Here is a 22,196-nt window from a genome sequence, read left to right as displayed (position 1 = left end):
CTTTGTCCCCATGCATACGACATGTCTTTTTTCTCTAGCAGCTTTGAAACTTGTTCTCCTCATCAGTGGTTTTCCATAATTTGATTGAGATGTGCCTTGATGTCATTGTCTTCATGTTTCTTGAGGTGAGTTTTCACTGTACTTGTTATGTGTGGTTTTGTAGTTATTACCAATTTGGGAAAGTCCGGGCCACTACTTCCACCTTCTTCTTCACATACTCCAATTACAGGAAGATCAGATGGCTTAAAGCTGCCTTGTAGCTCACTGATACTCTTTTTGCTATTCAGTTTCTTTTGTTTTATTCCACATGGTGTATTTCAATAATCTTCTTCCCTGCAGTAACTAATCTGCTATTAACCCCAGCCAGTGAGGCCTTTTTTTTTTTTTTGCATTTCAAACATGCTGATCTCATTTCTAAAAGTTTGATTTTGGGTCTTTTAATATCTTCTATGTCTTGACATAACTTATCCACATATAGAATACAGTTGTAATGGCAGTTACTGTCCTCTGGTAATTCTGTCAACCCTATGTTGGATTTGAGGGACTATTTTGGGCATTAAGGACCACATTTCTTTCATGATCCCCTACTTCTTTCATGCCTAGTAACCTTTGGATTTCACATTGTTCAGTACTGAATATTTTTGTATTTCCATAACTATTCTCAAATTTGCTTCTGGAATACATTAAGGTATTTGGAAACAGTTTCATTTTTTTTGGTCATAATATATGACTTTTTGGGCAGGTCCAGAACACTATTCTGTGTAGGGTTAATCAGTCCTCACTAAGGCAAAACTCTCCTGAATACTCTGCCCAACTCCCCCAGTGTGTGAATTATGAGGTTCCCCAGCCTGGGAGGTGGGCAGAGGCAACTTCACTCAGCCCTGAGCGAATGCTTGCCATTGCTCCCTCCAGCCCTTTTGGTGAGGTTTTTCTGGCCTCAGGCAACTCCCACAGTCCTGTGTGGATGAGGAATCTGCCCAGTAGCTGAGTGGACTCTAGATCTCCTCCTTGGCGAGCTCCTTCCTCGGCAGGACTCTGTCCCTTGAACTCCAGCTTCCTTGGGTCCTCAGCCGCAACGCTGCAACTGAGGATGGTGCCCAGTTCCACCGGTTCTGCCTCCCCACAGCACAGCCTGGAAATTCTCTCCAGGCAGGAGCCTGGGCTTCTACGAGGCTCACCTCACACGTTGCCCATCTCCCGGGGATCATTGCTCCTCGTGCCTCCTGTCCCGGGCCACTGCTTCCCATATTTTCTCTGCTCTGTTTTGCTTTTGGTTGTTTCAGGTAAGAGGCTATGTCTGGCCCGTTACCCCATCTTGACCACCAAATGGCAATTTTAAGTTCATGTGCACATTCCTGTAGGGCATTATCACTGTAATTATCACAAAATGTGGGTGACTTAAGCTTCCTGTGCTGGCAAATGCTCACTTTCTCAGAGCATTACTTACTGCTTGTCAGAGTAATAGGCTCCAGCAGCCTTCCTTGCTTGTGTTTTGCAACCTGTGGAGGTTGTACACGTGCTTGACAGAGTCCTGGCCTATACTTCATATGCGCGTGTAAGCTCTTCTGAGGAAATTCAGCACACACCAATTATTACCCACATTAGTTTAACAGAAAGTCAAAAGGAACAAGGAAGCAGGAATCTGGAAGACAAAGATTCCATTCAGGCCCATCTGTCACTAAAGCTGAACCCACGAAATGAAAAAAGCAGATCAGGGCTGTTGTGGTTATTTTCTGCTCCAGGGAAACTAAAGCCCTATGGGCAAGGTGCACACAGGACCTACAGACGCCAGTGGCCTCTGCAGCGGGTGCTCCCCATGTCAGCCCCGTGCCCTGGAACAGCCTCCATGCTGGGTTGGCAAGCAGCCCCGCAGGGCTCCCCAGGGTGCAGGGAAAGCAGGCCAGCCCACCCGCCAGGCTCTGTTCACAGAGGGCAGGCCTGCTCTGAGCCAGCTGGCCGCTGCCCACGCCAGCCCGGGAAGGCAGACCAGACTGCCTAGTTTTCCTTCTCTGTGCTGTGCAGTCCCCAGTGCCGCTTCTGGTGCAAGCAAAGGCAGCTGGCACAAACAAAAGGCCCCTCCACTCTGTCCTCCACACGCTGCTGCCAGAATTCAGTTTAAAGGAATAAAAGGCAAACATAAACTTCAGCTCCTACTGGAGAAGTGGTTTAAGCTAAAAGAAACCGAAGGGAGTGAGCGGCACAACTGCTCTATCTACTCACACAGCCCTGCTGTCAAACTGTGGGGGCGAGTATCCCCCCTGGAAAAGCAAAGCTCTTCAAAACATCTATCAGCTCACTGCCGAAAGGTCAGCTTCACACTTGGCGATTCTAGCGGGGGCGGGCGTCAAGAGCACCAGGTTTGGGGACACCGTTCCCAGTTGGTAAACTGGGCGCTGGCTGGGTGGGAGCATGGCCTTTGAGACAGCTTCCTTCGCTCGGTTCGTACCCACCTGGAGCAGGTGCTCTTCCATTTCTCTGCGCTACAGACCCCAGGCTGCTGGAGCCGGCGGCCACATCTCAGAGCAGTGTTCACTAGGCAGACAATAAAATACACAACACCACAAAGGAAATTGACCGCCCGAAATGCGGATGGGTTCTGACTTATGATAGGTCAACTTAGGATTTCTTGGCTCTACGATGATGTGAAAGCACCCGTACAACCACTCTCACTTTCAGCCCTGACCTCAGTGAATTACATGAAGTATTCCCCAATCTAACATAAAATGAGATGATTTTGCCCCACTGTAGGCTTCTATGAGCACATGTAAGGCAGGCTAGGCCTAGCTATGAGGTTTGACAGGTACATTAAATACATTTTGACCTAAAATATTTGTACCTTACAGTGGGTTGACACATAGCACTATTGTGAGGCGAGAAACAACTTTATAGCAGCAGGCTAAAAATCTGAAATACAGTAAAAATATGCTTCTTTATGAATGCACAAAATGATGTATCTGTCCATCTAGAAAACCACCTTACTTCCCTTCACGTCATGACAATGATGTGTGCCAAGGTTTCTCTGGGTGACAACATCACAGGTGCTCTGCTGTCTACATTCACACCTGAAGGGATCGCCAGGTTTCAGCTACAGGCTGATGCAAAGAAAAATGCAGCGTTGGTCTCATCCAGGATTAGAGACCCCTTGAACTCTGTCCCTGGGGCCGTCCGTGGACTCAGGGACTCCTAGAGGGGTTGCGTCTCCATCCTGGCTCCACTCCTAGCCGTCTGGGAAGCTCCTCTCCTTGAGACCAAAACAGAAACTGTGTGCTGTCTTACGTGGGGCCTCTGCCCAGGCCCTTCTCTCTGCCCACAGTGCCATGTCCAGTCCCCATCACCTGGCTGGCTGGCGCTGGTCTTCTGGATGGAATGGGTGGCGCCTCCTTCAGGAGGCCTTCTAGCTCGCTCATGGCTGGCAGAAGGACTCTCAGTGGTCCCTAAGGACCGGGTAGCCACTCCTATTGCTTATCTTCTCAACCACTGTGGTGTAAAGACCCTCCTATGTCATTTGTCCCCAGCCCTTGTACAAGAGTGAGTTCCCCTAAGGCAGCAATAATGACCCCTCTAACCCTGGGCTCCTCGTGCTGAGCACAGGGCGTGGCCCATAGAAGACCATCAATCTATAGTTACCGAATGAACGGATGGATGGATGAAAGTTGTGACCACACCCAGCCTCTCCCTCTCATTGCAAAGTATTTCTTATTTGACATCAGTGCTTCTTAACCTGGTTACATGTGTGATTTGCTTTTGGACATTTTACAAATGACTGAGACTCAGGCTGTACCCAAAGAGATTGAGCTTCCTGTAGTCAGATGTGGGACGCCAGACTTTGTGCTTAAAAACAAAACAAAACAAGGTACAGACAGGGTTGAGAACCCATCATATAATAAAAACAGCAGCTGAGGTTAGAACACCATGCTCTCAGATGAACTTCTTTCCTACATCTAGAGAGATGAAATTAGAAGTCTGAGCCCTGCAAGAAGCTAAGCACACAAACTGAGTTTGTGACCCTCAGAATCAGGTCATACATAGTTCTGAATCCTGCAACATCATTGACAGCTGAATTACAGTCCGAGACTTAGATGGAAGACTCTGGGGCTTCACAGAGAAGATCATGAAAAAAACTGCAACCCCTGTAGGCGAGCACACTGTTCTGTCCCCTCCTGGCAACTGATCCTGGGGCAAAGGGTGCAATCCTGGGTGACAACCCATCTTTTAGGTGAAGTGTCCCTGCCATGCAGTTTCCCCATCTACAAGGTAGGAAAGATGATACAAACGCCATCCTCAAAGGACTGTTACAGGCAAATAAGGAGGTCATGGGGACAAGAGTATTTTGTAAGTCACCAAACACGCTACGAACTTTAAGTCCCCGCTTTGCAGTCTCCCGATTGAGTTCCTAGAGGTGGAAAAACCTTCAGACACCAGGGATTAAGAACACAGAGTTTGGGGTCCGACTCCCTGAGTTCAACTCTTACCAGCTGTGTCGTCTTATTCCAACACTTTTACCTTGGGCCTCATTTCTTCTCTGCAAAGTGGTGGATAAACCTACTTCCTAGGGGTTTTGGCACATTTGGCTGACTCAAAGAATGCAGGGTGCCCAGAAGACTGGTTCGGCTGAGGGCTTGTTCCGCAGACTGATGCACCCCTCCCTGGTGCTTCTGACTTAGTGCATCTGAGCTGGGGCCCGAGTTTTGGCACATCTAACCAATTACGTGGCCATGCTGATGCTGCCGTTCTGGGAGACCATGCTTTGCAGACCACTGGCTTAGAGCGATGCCAGGCATACAGTAAGTACCTAATAAGTGTCGGCTCTTATCTTTTCCTAGGTTCTATTTTCTTAGTCCCTGAGCAAAACACTCTCTGCTCTGGGGTCTCTCAGCACTGCCTTGCACAGAAGTGGTTCTAAGATCTTCCACTGGCGGTGGTCCTGAAAGTGTGGGCCCCAACCAAGCCCTTCAGATGTCAGCTCTTGGCTCCCCACTTGGCTGGGAATTTGGGGGAAAGCCCAATGTCCTGTGTTCTAGCAGACCTCTGGGTGATTCTAGTGCACCCAGGTTGGACAACTGCTCTCCTAGGAAAATCACCATTACATGAAAACAAACTTTCCTGATGACACCAGGGAAGCAGGAGCGCCAAAGGCACAGAGTACAGGTTCAGTTAAACTGCAGGGTGAGACCTGGCTCAGCTTCACAATTGTCCTGTAGCCTGAAGTTCTGACACTTCTCTGATTGTCAGTTTCCTCATCTGGAAAACAGACATCATTCCAGGGCTTACCTCACAGGAAGTGCTTGATATCTGTTCAAAGAATGTTAGCTGCCATTGTTATGGTTTTTACAATCATTACACTGCATCCTCACCCAGTATGGTGAGGGATAATTTTTAACAAAGAATAAAAACTTTTTTTTTGTTTTTCGGTACTGGGGATTGAACTCAGGACCTTGCACTTGTGAGGTAGACAAGGTGGCACCACTGAAGTAAATCCTCAGCCCTAAAAGGTAATGTTTTAAAAAAGAACAACATCATATATGGAAAGTGGAGAGGGTGAGGGTCACAGACATCACAGTCATAGTTCCCTAAACTGATGTCTGAACTTCTTGGTGTGGGGGCAGGGCCAAAGGCAAAATGCAGAGGTCAGGTGGTTTCAGCTCTCAGAAGGAGAAGGAACCTGGCCCCTCTAGAGACGGCATAAGAGCACTAAGTTCCAGGCGAATCCGCAGAGGGCCCTGTGTGACAGGACAAAGTCTCTGCTCGCAGCACTACCTGTACCTATTTCTTTAATTCTCAAACCACAGCTAGAGCCCAAGTCCTTAGATCCCAGAAGATGAGACTTTACACTCACCTTGGGTGCCGGATGTCAGGGAGAGAGCGATTCAGGGAGATCTTATCACTGACGTAGATGTTAAATCCATTTTCTCGGTATGCCTGGTCCACTCTCTCTGCATCAGTCATGGGGTAAGGTCTCCCCTGTTCTCCATTCCCTAGATGCAAAGAGTAATTCAGTACTGCCCATTACCTGGCTTCTGTGGGGGGCACTGTGAATGGAGCGGGGAGAGAAGGGTGGATGCAACTTTATCCTTGCCGTACAGGGGGACACTTCCAGAATCTGCGGGGAGCAGCGGGCAGTGGGGCGGAGACCTGACATGTATTTGGTTGTGGTTGCATCACACATGCACACATCTTGTTCTCATGTAGTCGTCATAGCAACCCTGTAGAGCGGCCACGAGAGCTCTCATTCTACAGATGAACACACTGAGACCCAGAAAGGTTATAAAGCCAGGTGTGGGTTCTCAAGCCCCTGCTCCCTCCACTCTCCTGGGAGGTCCAAACACCCCCAACCTCTGCGTCCAATCACCTAGGCAGGAGGCCAGGCCAGGAGCACATCAACCTGGTCCTGAGCTGCAGCTTCCTCCTCTGTGGCCACAGCATGTTGGGGGAATCTAATGAAAGGACTCCCATGTGAATGCTTCTTGTAAACTATAAAACATACAAATGTGACGAAGAGTGATAACGTGCACATCAAATTTGGTATGTAAGTCAAAGTCGCTACACATGACAAAAGATGTTTGTGCTTTTTCCTCAAGCGATCAAATAACAGCTGCGTACCCCCAGCCAGGATGACCTGAAACGTGTTGCTCTGAGTCACAGATCTGGGTGGAGAAAGCCAGGTTTCCTCTCTCTGCATAACCCATCAGGGGGAAAAGTATTCTCTGGGTTCCCAAGGGGCAAGGTGTGAGAACTGCACCACAGCCCTGCAAAAGTGGCCCAAGAGCCTGTGCGTGTGAGCCTTGAAGAAGTGGCAATAAAATCAGATGGTTAAAAGTCACCTCACTTCCAGAGCTGGTGGTCTGAACTACGTTCTGTTTATTTTATTACTCGGCAAGGTAAACACCGAGGTCAGCTCCGGAGGTGTGAGCTGAGGGTGGAGCCCTGGGGCTGTGGCTACTCCAGCTCAGCTGGATGAGGGAAAGGACCCGCCCTCTGTACCAGCTCTGCTGGAGCTTAAACACTGGTGACCAGGGCCCAGGTTGGACTCCACAAGGACACAGGCGCAGGAAGCAGAAAAAGGGGGCTGTCGGGGATGCTGGGCTGCCCTGCTCGTCCCCGGTATGTCGTCCTGGACATGTGGATAGCTTCTCTGAGCCTGTTTTTGCCCTTTGTATTACATGGAATAAGGAGGCTCACTGTGATGACTGAGGCGATGACTCAGTGTAAGATCCCTGCTGTTCTTCCCGTCTCCCTCTTCTTTCCTCTTTGTCTTTTTTCTTTGCAGTGTCCTGGATTGAACCAGGGCCCCATGCAGTCTAGGCAAGCACTTTTAATCACTGGGCTACACTTCCCTAGCTCTTTGATACTGAGTCAGGATCTCACTACGTTGCACAGGCTGGCCTCGAACTTGTGACCCTCCTGCCTTGGCCCCCTGAATAGTTGGCATTACTAGCATGGGCCATCACACCCTGCTGGTTATCATTCTCAATGTCCCCACTGCTCTTTCCTTGCGGGGTAACCCACTGTTCTAATAATTCTAGTGCAGATGTCTGGCAAATCAGCCCTTTGTAAATATTTCCTTTCTGAATTTAAGCAGTGCCCCTTCACCTTTAATTTTAAATCACTGTCATCAGAGGAATGCCCGTTGTTATCTTTAGATCACCCTGGCCATTCATTATGATGTCAGTTCTCTTCAGAGCCCTTGGTACAATATAACAGGTGGGAATGCCTTTAACTGAAAAAAAAAATGAATGGGGTACCAGTCCCTTATGTGTCTATCATGCTTCCCAGTATGGCAAAGCTACTCATATCCATGACTTTCCAAGTCACTCTTACAGCAATTCTCTGAGGTTGCATGGGCAGGAAGCAGGAGCCCCACAGACAGATGGGCAGACTGGGGCTCTGGGAGCATGGGTTTCATCTGACGGGCATGGCCGGTAAGTGGCATCAAGTTTTGGACATGAGTCTCCACGTTCTGTCCCAGTACCACCCCCCACTCTCCATCTTAAAGGAACTACTCCCAAGACAACGTAGAAAAAGAAAACTTTATCTGAAGCCCACAAAATGAACTCAACCTCCTGGCCACAATACTGGGTAGGGACCAACTCTACCTTCTAGGCTTGGGTTCAAGTTCCAAGCCAGCCTCATTTTCACTGTGTGATTGCAGGCAGATTACTACGACTCTGTGAAGTACAGTTCCCCTCTTACTAAGTAGCCAGAAAGGTTGCTGTTCAAGATCACACGGAGAAAATACACAGAGCATGGAGAGCAGACCTTGCTCACCCGAGGCATTTAATAGGTATCAGCTCTTGTAATTACTGGTTCCTGTTCTAGTGCTCAAGAATCCTATGGTGGAGACATTTCTGGTCACCCACAAAAGGTGGCAGGGCAAATCTCTGCGGCAGAGAGTCCGCTGGTGTGAGGGGAGCAGTGGTCAGAACAGCGGGGAAAGGGACAGGACTCAGGGGCAGCAGCGATGGGGCCGTCAGGGCAGTTGGCAGGAGGTCCACACACACATGCGAACACGTCCACGCCCCCACACACCCGTGCCTACAGCCATCACGGAGCCCACCCGGGGAATCCTGCCCTCCATACCCACGCGCTGGGCATCCCTCCTGATGGCCCCCTTGTCGTGCCAGTCCTTCAGCTTCTGCCCATCTCCCACAAAAAAAGGCTTCTTCTGCCGACTGTGTGAGCCCTGGAAAGAAAAGACAAAACCTGTGAGAGACAGGAAAACCGGGTTAAGGTCAACGACAGCCCCGGAAGGGCCACTGCCCCTGGAGCCCGCGGGATGGCTGTGTGTCTACTGGATTTGTCCATCTGCTCCCTCTGCCCAACTTTGTGTGACTACCATGTGCCAGCCAGGTGTGCAAGGTGAGAGAGCAGAAACCCCCGTTCTCTAGGAGCTCCCAAATCTGTAGGAGAAAGAAAAGACAGGCTCCTTCTTCTCACGCTCAGGAGAAGGTGTCATGTATAGTGCGGCCCATGAGAAACAAGGCACGAGCCAGACCTGTCATCTGAAGTTTTCTACTTTCCATGTTAGGAAAAGGAAGATGAAATTGGTTTTAGTAGTATATTTTAATTAACCCAGTATGATGATGTATTATCATTTCAACATGCAGTCTGTAAGAAACCGTTGAGGTATTTTACATTTTGCTTTCTTCCCCCTCTCCTGTTGGCACTAAGCCTTCAACGTTCAGCGAGTACTGCACACTGTTCAGTTCAGACCTGTTTCCGGGGCTCTCGAGCTCAGGTGGCCGGAGGCGACACAGTGGACAGGGAAGGGTGGTCACTCAGATGAGTGGCCTAGCGTTCACATCCACTGGGAGAAGTGGAGTTTCCGGGACACGAGGACATGGGGCTGGGCCTTGGACAGGAGCAGCAAGGAGGGCAGGGCCAATGGCTAGGGCACAGCTTCACGGTGCAGGTATTGAGATTGGGCACAGAAAGACAAACTGGGTCTTGGTCATCTCTGTAGCTCCCAGGGCCCAGCTTCAAAGAGGTCGAACATGTGGCAATTGTGTGCAGAGTTTGGGGCACACAACTGAGAGGCTGAAAGGAAAAAAAATACAGCAGCCCCAAGAGAGCAGCTGGCCTGCAAGGGCACTGGTTAGGTCTCCCAGAAGTAGGCCCATCCTAGTGGGCCCATTAGGAAGCGGCTTCTCTAATTGAGGGAGGGTGAATTCCTGGGTCCAGAGTCAACCCAAGGGGCTGATGTTTTCCCACATCAACAGGCAAGGCCAAAGCCCTGCACAGCCCACACTGCAAGGCTATTTAAACATCTTCCGTGTGCATGCAAATGTCAGTGGCTTTCCAGATCACCTGGCCTATTACAATCTGCAGACTTGTTCGTGCCATTATGGCAGCAGGGTCCAACAGTCCTATTTCTTAGATAATTAACTAGGCAGGCCTTGAGCTAACCATCCCTAAGCTTGTTTATTGAGTCTCTGCCTCATCTTTGCATCAGTGGGCTTTCCACCATGGCCCAACATCCTTGCAGCATGTCTCGTTATGACAACAATCAGACACAGCAAGAAAACAACAGTCACAGAGGCCATGTGCCTGCAACCAATCCTGAGGGCTCTTGGAAATCACAGAAGCAGACTGGGAGGTCCTTAAGGGGCCCTAATCAGTTCAGAGGGTTCCAAATGTCATGAGTTCCAGCTCTGCAGGAGGCACCTCAGGCTGCCACCCCCTTCACTCAGAGCAGAGTGTGTTTGTTTCTGGCACTGGGAATCCATTTGAAGACCTTCTTTTGCTAAAAGCAAACAGGAGATCACATCTTCCATACAAGCAAATGTATCTGTAGATGGCAAGGCCAATTCCCTAAGCCAGATGGAGAAATCAAGTTTGGGGTGAGTCAGGGGCCTGCCCACGGTAATGCTCTGCTTCTGTGGTTGCTGGAAAATGCTGTCTGGTGGCTTTTAGGAAGTGTGTGTGTGTGTGTGTGTGTGTGTGTGTGTGTGCGTGTGTGTGTGTATGTGTGTGTGTTTTAAATTATGGCTTTAAAAAGTATGAAGATTTCATATTGTTTTATCAACATGTTCATCTTCTGAAAAAAGAGAAGTCAGTATGTGGACTGCAGGTGGCCTGAATAAGGGCGGGACAGAAGAGGGCGGGATTTCTCTCTCCAGGCTGCTGTAGTCCCAGCATTCCTTACTGGGCTCCACTTGCTGCTCACCTTGTACCTGTTACCTGCGTGGCCCCAGCGGGTCTGCAGTGTGCTGAGATATACAGCGATGTGTACTGGATGGGACAGGCAGAAATCGTGAGGACTACAGAGGATGGGAGAAGCTATCACCATGTCCTCTGAGGAGGTCCTGAGACTGGAAGGAGGGCCAATGGCAGAAGCTGCTGCCTAGTCCAGCCGTCATCCTCTGCTGAAGAGATTCCAAAGGGCGGCCTGGGGCTGCTATGAAACAGACCCCTTCGAAGAAGGTGTCAAAGGACGGCAGGCACAGGAAGCCTGGTTGTTCCTCAAGATGGGCTGGACAGGCGTCATGGTGCTGGGTTAGAGCCAATGCTTCTCAGAGTTTAATCTCCCTCCCAGGTTCCCCCGAGGTGCTCTGTGCAGGTTTAGGGGTCACTTGAGTCCTTGCAGCTTGTTGACACGGGGAGCTGTAAATGTCTAAAATGTGACTACTGGAGTCCTCTTCAAACATGTGAACTACGCAACTGCTCAGAGATAATTAGTCTACCTTCCCCCTCTTACACACGGGGAAAGTGAAGCCCAAACAGGCCAAGGTATGACACCAAGGCCACATGAGTGGATAAGAGGATAAGGGCCATGTTCTCTGACTCCTAGGCTAGTTTGTAGTAGAGAGAGCCCTTGTTGTGTGACCTCGTGCATGGTACAGAAATCACAGACACCTCCATGTTCCCACCTGGAAAATGGATGTGAGATCATTAAACCAGTTCGCTGACGAGTTTGGCATAGCTCTGGGTAGGATTAAGGGTGTGGGTGCTACCTGACCTAAGGGTAGCCTGGATAGGCTCTAAGGGGAGAGGCTTGTCTTGTCACTGGCTGGTCTTTCCCTTTGCTTGTTCTAGCCTGCCTGCTTGCTATGGACTGTTTCTCCTCTGCGATGTCCCTCTGCCATGCCACCCAGCCTTGGGGCCAGCCAACTATAGAATGAAACCTCTACAAAGTGCGAGCCAGATGAACTTTTTCCCCTTTAACTTTGGGCACTGGGTATTTTTCTCCCAGCAATGCGAAAAGTACCTGAGACAAACACTATGGATCCTGAAGGGGTAACCTACTTAACACCTGATCAGTTCAACTGGCTCTTGCTGATAACAGGATTTAGAGAGTTTCTTCATTAACAATACGTCATGTGCCCATGTGGAACTTAAATGTTCCTTAAGGAAAGAAAACAGTTGTGAGTTACAGTGGCATTCTACAACAGACACAAATGCCACGAGACCTTTTAATAAGAAAGGCACTAACAATGCTTTTGAAAAGGCAGTGACTCTTAAGCAACAGCAGTGACTTAATGTTGCATGATAAAGCACCTCTGGATTTTTCCATCCAGTAGTAATGCACAATTTCTTAAATTCTATAAACTTGATTTGGCTCTGAAAGCTGATTATTTTCCTTCTTTTGCAACCATCTTTTGCTACTTTTCTTCCCCATGGTTTCCAAAATGTCCTTTTGCTTGCAGGAGGCAAAGTGGGTGGGAAGGTGCACAGCCAGGGAGACGCATTTGTGGGGAGGCTGGGAAAATTAATGTGGAAATCACATTAAACAATAAATTGGAAATGCATTTTCACTGGCTGCTCTAAATAACTGCTTCTGGTGTCTGTGTGCTTTTACTTAACATTCCACTAAAAGAATCGATTAGTGTTCAAACAGCCACACACACGCTCACACACACAAATGGAATTTTAATCTTTGTTTAATCACTATTTAGCGTGCCTGGCACCCTTCAGAGACAGGAGAGAGGAGTGGCAAAGCAGGCCAACTGTATTCTGCTCAAGAAGAAAGACTCGTTGACGCGCATTCCCTAATCCCAGGACTGCAGGCTTGGCAAAGCCCACTCTGCAAGGACACCTGGACCTCTGGCCAGGCTGCACTGTGCCTTCAAAACCACTCGAGCGCTGAAAAAAAAAAACCCAAAAAACCAACAAAAACAAAAATGAGCAGGTCATCTGCCTCAGCTGGGGGTCTGAGGCTGCTTTGAGCAGCCAGGCTCTGCTGCAGATTCTAGGAAGGCTTTTTCCCACCCTCTTCTCAAGGAATCCTACAAAAGCACTGGAATCATCTTGCTTTGGGGGTTCAACAGCTCTCTCTGTAACTCCAAACATTTGTTTATCTACTGAATGGATTATTCTAGTAACCTTCTCTTCTTTCTTGCTCTCTTCCCTTTAGCATCTCCTCCCTCCCCCAACACACACACACACACACACACACACACACACACACACACAGAGCAAGGGATTCTCTTCAAGGTGACCTTGTAGTTCATACCTCAAAGAGCACCCAGTGGATCTCAGTCAGCCAAAAGGACAATTACTTTAAACAAGGGAGTTAGGACAACTGGAGAAATGTAATTTCTTCCTGAGTTCCGAGGACACAAGCTGGACTGTTTTTATTTCACCTAACAAATAATTATTGAAGGTCTACTATGTCCAAAGGAGACTGGGAGACAAAGATGAATAAAAATAGTCCATAGCTCAGCAACAGTATGGCTATACATATACAAGGAAGGGAAAAACACACACACATATATAAGAAAGGGGAAAATCAGATAGGTAAGAAAGGGGAAAGCACTATATAACTGTGCCTTGAAGGCGTACAGACAAATTCTGTAGGTTCATGTCAGAGCCAGGGATGGCCAGGGAAGGGTTCCTAAGGAACAGAAGACTTTGTGAGGAGCTGGGCAGGATGGGAAGGGCTCTGATTGGCAGCAAAGGGGGGAACGGGATCCAGCTGGAGGGAAAGTGTGCCAAAGAAAGAAAGGCTACAGAGCGAGGGGTGTATTGACTTAATGCCAGGAGCTGGACCCGGCTGGAGTGAAAAGGGAGTCATGAGCCACGAACCAGGAAGCCTGGGTCAGAACCGCAGGGCCTTACGTTGGGTCTCTTGGCGGGTAAGAGCGGAGGAATGGGCTGGCAGAGAGCTCCAAGGGGAAAGCACGTTCCTGCCTGGCACTTTCAATCTGTTCCAGAATCTTCCTCTTCCTGAGAAATGCAGGGAAAAAGACAATTTTGCTTTCATTTGGAGGAAATATTCCCTCTTCAAAGGCTTGGGACCACTTTTATTCCAGCCCCACACCAGACTTAAGAGAGGCTGCCCTGCTACAGCCCCTACCCAGCAGGCCACTCTTCTGAGACAACTTTCCTTTGCTTCAAGCAAAAGCAAGTTATACAAGAAAATAATCAACCCTAAAGGGTACTTAGGGGACAAAGGAGAGACACAACAACCCAGCAACAAGGAGAAGAAGATGGCTGGGCCCATGCCAGGCAAGTCCTGCTGTCCTAATCACCTCTCCCTGCTCTGGAAGGGGGACAGTCACTCACAAACAGGAGCAATTGTTTGAAAAGACTGAACTGGTGTTTCCAAGAGCAGAACCACACCACACATCCATTTCACCCTTTGTTTTGCAAAGATCACTCTAGAAAAGGTCATTTGCTACTTAAGGTGTGAAAGCTCATTAAAAGTTTTTTTTTTTAAACAGCAGAGAGGAAAAAAAAAAAGCCACGGTATCTGGGGATGTCTGTTATCTAAAGGGCAAAAGGAAGCGTCACTAAATTCTTGCTTTCGTTCTGAAGGAACAATTGCAACAATTATTTCCAATTAAGGACCCAAATGTTTTATCAGAGGGAGGAAAAAAATTCCCAAACACTTCCTAATAAATGTGATAATATTCATTTGTGTCTGTCCATCCATCCACTCGTTCATCCATCTGTCCATCTATCTATCTGTGTACAAGGAACAAAGCATGGGCCAGGCTCTGCTGCGGGCAAACGGCCTTGTTCTCAAAGAGCTGAGCGGAAGCTGTATGTCAGGAGGAAGCATAGAGTTTAATCCAAAACCACCCATAAACTACAGTGGACCCTTGACTTACAAACTCAATTCGCTGCCAAGCGCTCGCTGTAACTCAAGTTGGTCGACTGAAGGCTCAGGCTCCTGTACACAGCCTTCAAAGCCTCTGTCCTGTGCACAGGCAGATCTCAGTGTCCTCAGAGAGACTCTGGCCCAGGATTTCTCAAGGAACCCCACCCAGGAAAGGATGTTGTCACGTTCCTTCCAGAGCTCTTTAAGGGTTAAATCTATCTGAGACCATCTGGAAGCACAAGTGGCCAGCATCTGGGTTGTAACTCAAAAGTGGACTTAAATTAAATCTAAAATTCTGGTCATAACCCAAGTTGTTTATATGTCAGTCTGGTCGTAACTTGAGGGTCCAATGTAGCTATCATGGGAGATGCAAAAAAGAAAGGTATGTGGCGTAAGGACTTCCGTTATTCCAGATCTGATTGTTTGGCAAGGCTTCCCTGAGGAATCTGGAGAGGGAGTTAACCCAACGGAGGAAAACAAACCATTACAGAGGGAAAAGCAAACACATGCAAAGGCCCTGTGGCTGGGCCAACATGAAACACAGACTGAGAGAGCAAGGTGTGTGATGCTTAGAGAAAGAAGGGAAGTGTAGAAGAGGGGAGGGGTGGATAGGAGTTTGTCCTCCTGCTCCGGAAATACCCTTGTGTTATATAAGGAGGTGGCAAGATTAGGTTGCATTTGGAAAGCTCTCCAGCAGCCACAGAGGTTCAGGTGGGGTCAGGACCCTGGCAGGAAGCAGGGGCACCAGGCATGAGGCCAGCACAGTGGCACAGGCAGAGATGATTACAGCGTGGGTGAGGAGCCAGACGCGAAGACAAGTACACACCGAGTTTTGTTAAAGTGGTTACAGAGTCCTGTGGATCTGGGCCAAAATGTGCTGCCTGAGATCTTGGACACTGGATTCAGAAGTTTATCCATGCACCTGACGCCCTTGGCCCCAAAGGTGCAGACAGGAACATCTGGGGACCTGGGCCTGGCTCTGCCTTTCTCCGGACTGGTATGTTGTTCAACACATGCTACTTTTAAGCTTCAACATGGCCCAGAGAAAGCAAGACAGGGACTCTGAGGTGTTGAGGCAGGACAACTATAAGTATGGGTTCAGCTCGGGCAATTTAGTGAGACCTTGTTTCAAAATAAAAAAGGTAAGAGGAAGCTTCAAGTGAAGGCCCAGGATTTGATGCTCAGTGCCGAGAGATTGGGGGGGGGGAGTTTGAGAGAGAGAGAGAGGGAGAAGACACACAAAAGGAAGAGAAGAAATCAGACCTGAAGAGAGTGGATTATATTCTTTCTTACCTTTAAAAATTCAGGGACACACAATGAAAACAGACAGAGCGGTCATGAGCTGGGATGCCAGAGAGCTGCTGCCCTGAGGCCTGGAATGCCTGTGCCCACTCTGCAGCAGCCCCAGGCCCAAGCTTCTCTGGCCACCGGCAGTGTGTGCTCTCTGCTGTGGAGTGAACTTACTCTGGGAGAAAAGGACTTTTGGTACCTCAGGAGGAACCGCGATTACTTCAGCCAAGGAAACAGGAATCGGTTTTCACGCTGCAGGTAAAACTGCCTCAGCTGGCCAAAGAGAGGTGGTTTGTCTTTATATTCCACAGGCAGCTGGCGGGGGTGATTCTGATTTTATGTTATTTTCACTCTAAGGGCCGAGTCCACTCTAGTCTTACCTCTTCCACGAGGTGAGACTTGATTGTATTATTAATGGCATTATATCCACTTTGTAGATGCCAAAATTGAGGTGTAGAGAAGAAAATCGATAGGGAGGCCCCTTGCAAACTGCCCACTCTGCGTGAGCCATAACCACACACACCTCTGGCAGCCATGGGAACGTCGCCAGGCGAGTGTGCTGCACCCAGAGGGTAGTTCCCAAGGGGTCCAGAAAGTCTCAGCCAGCCTGACGTGTGAAGACTCACAGAAGAGAGTGCTGTCCTCCAGGGCTGAGTGCAACCGAGGGCCATGGTCCTACTCTGCGGCAGTGTGGGGAGGTGGGTGGGGAGTCAAGCAAGCAAAACCGGTAAGCGTGACACCAGGCAAGTCCTTACCTCTCAGGGATGGAAAAGTGACCACAAGCACCTCACTTCGTCTCCTCCTTGGGAGCTTGGGACTGAGCCACCAAGTGCTCAAGTCACTTCCTTATTAATAGTAATAATCATAATCTGCTTGTTAGCTTTCCTTTACTGTGACAAAGGATCTGAGATAATCATGCTATAAGGAAGTTTATTTGGCTCATAGTTTCAGAAATTTCTGTCCTTGGGCCCTGGGCCCTACTGCTTTGCTCCTGTAGTAGCATGGCCCATTATGGAGGGAGTGTAGGGCACAGAAAACCTGTTGCCTCATGGCCTCCAGGAGGACAAGCTGGCATCCCGTGTTCCAGACACTCCAAAAACCTCAAATCCCCCAACTGTGGCCCACCTCCTAGTGTTTCCACCGCCTCCCAGCAGTGCCGTACACTGCGGACCATGCCTTTCATGCCGGATTCCAGATCCAAAACCACAGCGCCCCCGTATCTTGATGAGGGCATAACAAGACCTGTAAGCATAGCTGATCTGGAATCAGGGGACCAGATTTGCGTCGCAGTTCGAGTGCATGTAAATTCTGTGACCCTGGACAACTTACATGCTTTTCCCAAGCCTTGGTTCCCCAAACTTAAGAGTGAAAATTAATAGTACCTAGCATAACAGTCATTGTAAAGAGGAAAAGAGATATAGCAAATCCAGTAAGTCTCTGACTTACTGACATTCGAGTTGTGAACTTTCAAAGGTATTCTACCGTATAAGGCTCACTTTATCACATTACGAATGAATCTGACTTATGAACATTCTCCCAGAATGGAAATCATTTGTAAGTCGGGGACTTGCTGTACAATTTTTAGCAGTGTTTGGTATTTAAGAAGCACTGAAATGTATAGATACCATGTTCAGTTGTTAGTTGGATGATACCTGTTATGGATTAGGTCTAAAATGTCCTCCAAAAGTCTGTGTTCAGAGTTGGGCTTTTGAAGGTAACTGGATCATGGAGGTGCTACATTCAAAGGACCAATCATTGATGGGTTTATAGTTGAACATGCTGTGAGTACAAAGGGCCGGGTTGGAGGATGTGGGTCACTGGGGTTGTGACGAGGAAAAGTATATTCTTGTCCCTGCCTTCTTCCTCTTTGTCTTTCTGTCTCCATCCCTCTGCTTTCTGGTTGCCATGGGTTTAGCACCTTTCTTTCACTAGGCCCTTCTGGCATGCTATTTCTGTCTAAACCCTCTGAAACTGTTAGCCAAAATAAACCCCTCCTCCTTAAATTGCAAGGGTCAGGGATTTTGTCCCAGTGACAGAAAGGTGACTAATAGAGTACCTTACAATTTACAAAGCATTTTTATGTAGACTTCCCATTTCTTCATCATAATCACACTAGGATGAAGGCAGACATCACCAAACTACTGTAATACTGCATTCTTCCTTGTGATCCAGATTCTTACAAATTGGTCTCAACAGTGCCCCAAGTGCCCCAGTGCCCCTTCAGCAGTCAGTCAATGTCCTCGTCTGTAAACTAGAAGAGTGAAGTTTCAAGTACATCTGTTAGACAGTCACCTATGTCTCCACTTCTATAACTATAAATCATCAGGCTGCTGGTTGCTCACTGCTTGCAAAGGTCTGGTAGAAGGGTGGTAGAGGGATAAGGAAACAAGACGTAACTCCTCTGGTATTATCCTCTCCTTGTCCATAAATGCTAGGGTCTTCTGTTGCACCACCCCTCAGAAGGTCTCAGAATCAAAGCACCAAGTAGAAGTCAAGATTGGCCGGGTCCAAAACATATTCACTCCTTGGGCTCCCTCCTGGTCCACAAGGAAAGTCTGAATGATGAGGATCCTGGCCTCCTGCATTTGCCATCTGGGAACCTCTGAACTCTTCTGCTCATCTCAACTATTTTTGGCTGGGCTCACAAAGGGCTGTGAGCCCTGGTAGCACCCTTTCCCTTACCTCCTCACTCACCTTCACTCTGGCATTCTTGTTTTTACATAACTTATCCCTCCCCCACTTCCTAAAAGCACATATTTATTGAGGCCACACTCTTAAGTGAAATAAGAAAGACACACATGTAAATACCGAATAGTTTCTGTGGTATGAAAAACTAAAAGTGTAGATAAGATCCAAATTGTATAACTGATAATGTGAAATAGGAAGAAAAGGGCTAAAGGTACAGGGAAAGTGGGAAGGGTAGGGGAAAGGAAATAAAGGACAAGAAAAAATATGAGAAAAGGAAACAATGGAAACAAAGTCTTTGTAAAAAGGGAGCATGGAGGGGTGAAGGGAGGGCAGGGGCATGGGGAAAACAATGAGAACCAAGACCTGTCATGTAAAGGTACAAGATCCCAATGAATGTAACTGTACTGCATACTTTAAAAGTACCAATAAACCCAATAAGATAAAAAATAAATAAAACACATGTTTGCAGTACACAATGTGTACATTTCTTGTGTGGTGCTGTAAATAATAAATACAACTTAATTCCTTTTTTCATCCCTTATCCCTTCCTTCCCAACCCTTCTACCCATCTCTGGATCCTCTTCCCTTTTGAGAAAGATCTATCTTCCCACTTCCTATTATCTACCTTTTATTTTGCTATTTACTTATACTTTGAGTTTCTCATAGAAGGGAAGCCATGTGATATTTAAGCTGGAGTGTCTGATTTATGTCACCTACACGATGATCACAGAGACACACCACTATGTGCCCCAGGAGGACACAGGAGGTACAACACAACACAGGACACAGGACAGTGCTGCCAGAACACTCCATGCCTCTACAGATGGAGAGCTCCTCTGGAACAGATCCAAACCCACACACTAGATCACGCTCCTGATGGGTGCTCAGGCGGCATCCTTACTACTCCTATGTAATTTTACATTGATTTGGGGATCGTTTGAGTTTTGTCTTTCTCTCAACTGTGAGCCCCATGAGGGTAAGAGATGTCAATTTTGTGCTGAGCAAATGAATAGAGACACTTTCTGTTTTAACTCTTCTAGATGAAGGGAAGGTCATGAGGGATTAGACAATACCTAACAGAGCCAAAAGGACTTATCAGCATAAAAGGATTCTGAGGCTTAACTTTATCCTGTGATTAAATGGCTCCAGGTTGGATCCACCGCGGGAAGAAGAGCCATGCCTGCTCCCGACCCAGCTGCCATCACTCAAGCACCGAGAGGTAACCCCCACAAGCCCCCCCCACACTCTCAGACCTCCTAACTGTGCCAGTCTTGGGGCCCACTCTGCAGAGGCAGAGGTGGTCATCAAGGGTATTTTTCTGAGTTCCCAACTTTGAACATCTTTAAAGAAAGGGCATGGGAAACCTGTAATAGAATGTTGTGGAGTTCAACCATCCAGAAGGTTGGGGAACTCAATCTGGGCCTTGCAGCCCGAGGTCAGTCAGCGTCATGGGGTTGAGCCATCAGCTAACTGAGATCAGAGGTCTTGCATCCTCGCTCTGTCTGAGCCATTAAATGGTAAATACACTATATTGAAATTTTGTTCACTGCAGACATGTTCTGGACTGCTTCTTGATTTCACAATTTAATTCAAATGATTTAAGGGTGATAGACTAGTGACTACCACAGGTGGTCAGTGTCCAAGTTGTACTTGATCTTAATGTGTTGCTGATTGTATCAGTTGGGATAAAGCATTGCGGTTGATTTGATGAGCTGTTTTCTCTGATGTTATGAAGATGAGAATGTCTGTGGGTCGTTAGAGACACAGAAGCTAAGGTGTAACTATATCAGGAAGATTTGGGTGATAATCCAGAGATTAAACCAAGGACAGCCCGACAACAAAATAAAATGAGAAAACACTTTAGTAAGACACAGGACAGACTTCCAGTTCACCAATGGAAACAGTAGGGCAAATGAGGATGAAAAGGCCAATAGTGAACCACCAGGACACCCTGAACTCAAAGCACAGGAAGTAACAAAACAGATCAATCAAGCTCTAGAAAAATTCAAAACAGAAATAATTTGCCAGATAATCAGAGAGATAGTGAGCAAAATGGAAGTTGTGATTTGAGACTCTAGAGCAGAAACTGACAAAAAAATAGATGAGCTCAGGACCATGATAGAAGCCATGAAGGCCCAGCATAAGAAAGAATTGGAAAAAATAAACGCCCAACATAGGAAAGAAATGGAATCCATAAAACAGATTCAAACAGATATCCAGGAGATTAAATACTCCATAGAAAGTGTACGCAACAGAATAGAAGAATGCGAAGATAGACTCTCAGATATAGAAAATAAGATTGCAGTCAGTGACCATGAAAAGGGAGGTCTCTTAAAAACAGTAAGGGATCATGAGAAATGGATCCAACAACTCCTAGATGATGAAAAGAAGAATAACATAAGACTGATAGGAATACATGAAGCAACAGGAGAAAACACAAAGGACTTTAAAAAGCTGTTCGCAGAATTAATGACAAAACTTCCCAAACAGAGGGGATGAATTTGACATTCAGATAACTGAGGCATATAGGACCCCAACTAGCTACAATCAAAAAAAATCTACACCTAGGCATATAATAATCAAGATCTCAGAAACCCAACAGAAGAACAAAATACTACAAGCAGTAAGAGAAAAGAAACAAATCACATATAAAGGAAAGCCCATCAGAATCACAGCAGACTTTTTAACACAAACCCTTGGGGCAAGGAGAGCCTGGAATGAGATATATTTCAAGTACTAAAAGAGAACAACCTCCAACCTAGTCCGATGTATCCGGCAAAACTCTCTTTCAAAATGGAGGGGGAAATAAGATACTTCTAAGACAAAGAACACCTGAGAAACTACATGAATACCAAACCAGCACTACAAGGAATTGTAAACAAGACCCTAGAAAAAGACAATGAAGGCAACAACACCATGAGGCCCAACAGAGCAAATCAAATAGGCAAGGCAAGAAATTAAAAGGAGAAGGTGAAAAAGTAAAAAGAGTCCACAAAAGGCCAATAACATGTCAATAGTAAGTCAGTACATATCAGTTATAACCAGCAATGTCAATGGCCTCAACTCACCAATCAAGAGAAATAGACTGACAAAATGGAATAAGAAAAAATCCAACAATATGTTGTATACAAGAAACACACCTAGTGCAAAAAGAAGCCCATAGACTAAAAGTGAAAAGATAGAAAACAATTCTCCTTCTGACAGGAGCCCAGAAAAAAACAGGGGTAGCAATCTTATTTGCAGACAAAGTAAATTTCAAATCAAAACTGATTCTAGTATTATTGATGTAGGATGGTATTGTATCATACCTCTATGAATGTAAAATATCTTGTACCTGCTTTATGATACATAGTAGGGACTGTGCTTTATCAGAGCTAAATTTAATGATATTACTCTAGAATGTTCTCTTTCCAGATGATGATTAAGATGCTAATAAAAAAAAAACGGTGCCAGGTACCACAACAGCAACAGAACTTTGCTGTTTTCTGGATATTATTCTATTCTTGGTTTTTTGTTTTTTTTTTAATGGAATGTGCTGAATGTTTATAATTTTGTTCAGATGACTGCCAAACCTGGAAAAGCTGTTGCTGCTATTGATGCATAACATACTATTATTAGTCTTTTTATATAAATATATATATACATATATATATATAAATTGAATTTTGGGAAACTTTAA

General features: G+C 46.9%; 1 protein-coding gene across 1 annotated transcript in view; it reads right to left on the bottom strand.

Moving 5' to 3' along the window:
• Positions 1 to 22,196, bottom strand: part of Galnt10 (polypeptide N-acetylgalactosaminyltransferase 10) — a gene marked incomplete at its 5' end in the record, with an annotated part of 202,670 nt that overhangs the window by 90,230 nt on the left and 90,244 nt on the right. Inside the window, 2 exons of the mRNA XM_010639832.2 lie at positions 5,837 to 5,975; positions 8,578 to 8,680. Coding sequence (XP_010638134.1) covers positions 5,837 to 5,975; positions 8,578 to 8,680 — 242 coding nt within the window. The remainder of the gene's footprint in view (positions 1 to 5,836; positions 5,976 to 8,577; positions 8,681 to 22,196) is intronic.

The sequence above is a fragment of the Fukomys damarensis genome, unplaced genomic scaffold (genome assembly GCF_012274545.1).
Source record: "Fukomys damarensis isolate Sample0158 unplaced genomic scaffold, DMR_v1.0_HiC HiC_scaffold_9, whole genome shotgun sequence".
Classification (NCBI taxonomy): domain Eukaryota; kingdom Metazoa; phylum Chordata; class Mammalia; order Rodentia; family Bathyergidae; genus Fukomys; species Fukomys damarensis.
The sequence above is the reverse complement of the archived record's forward strand: the minus strand, read 5'-3'. Positions and strand labels throughout refer to the sequence as shown.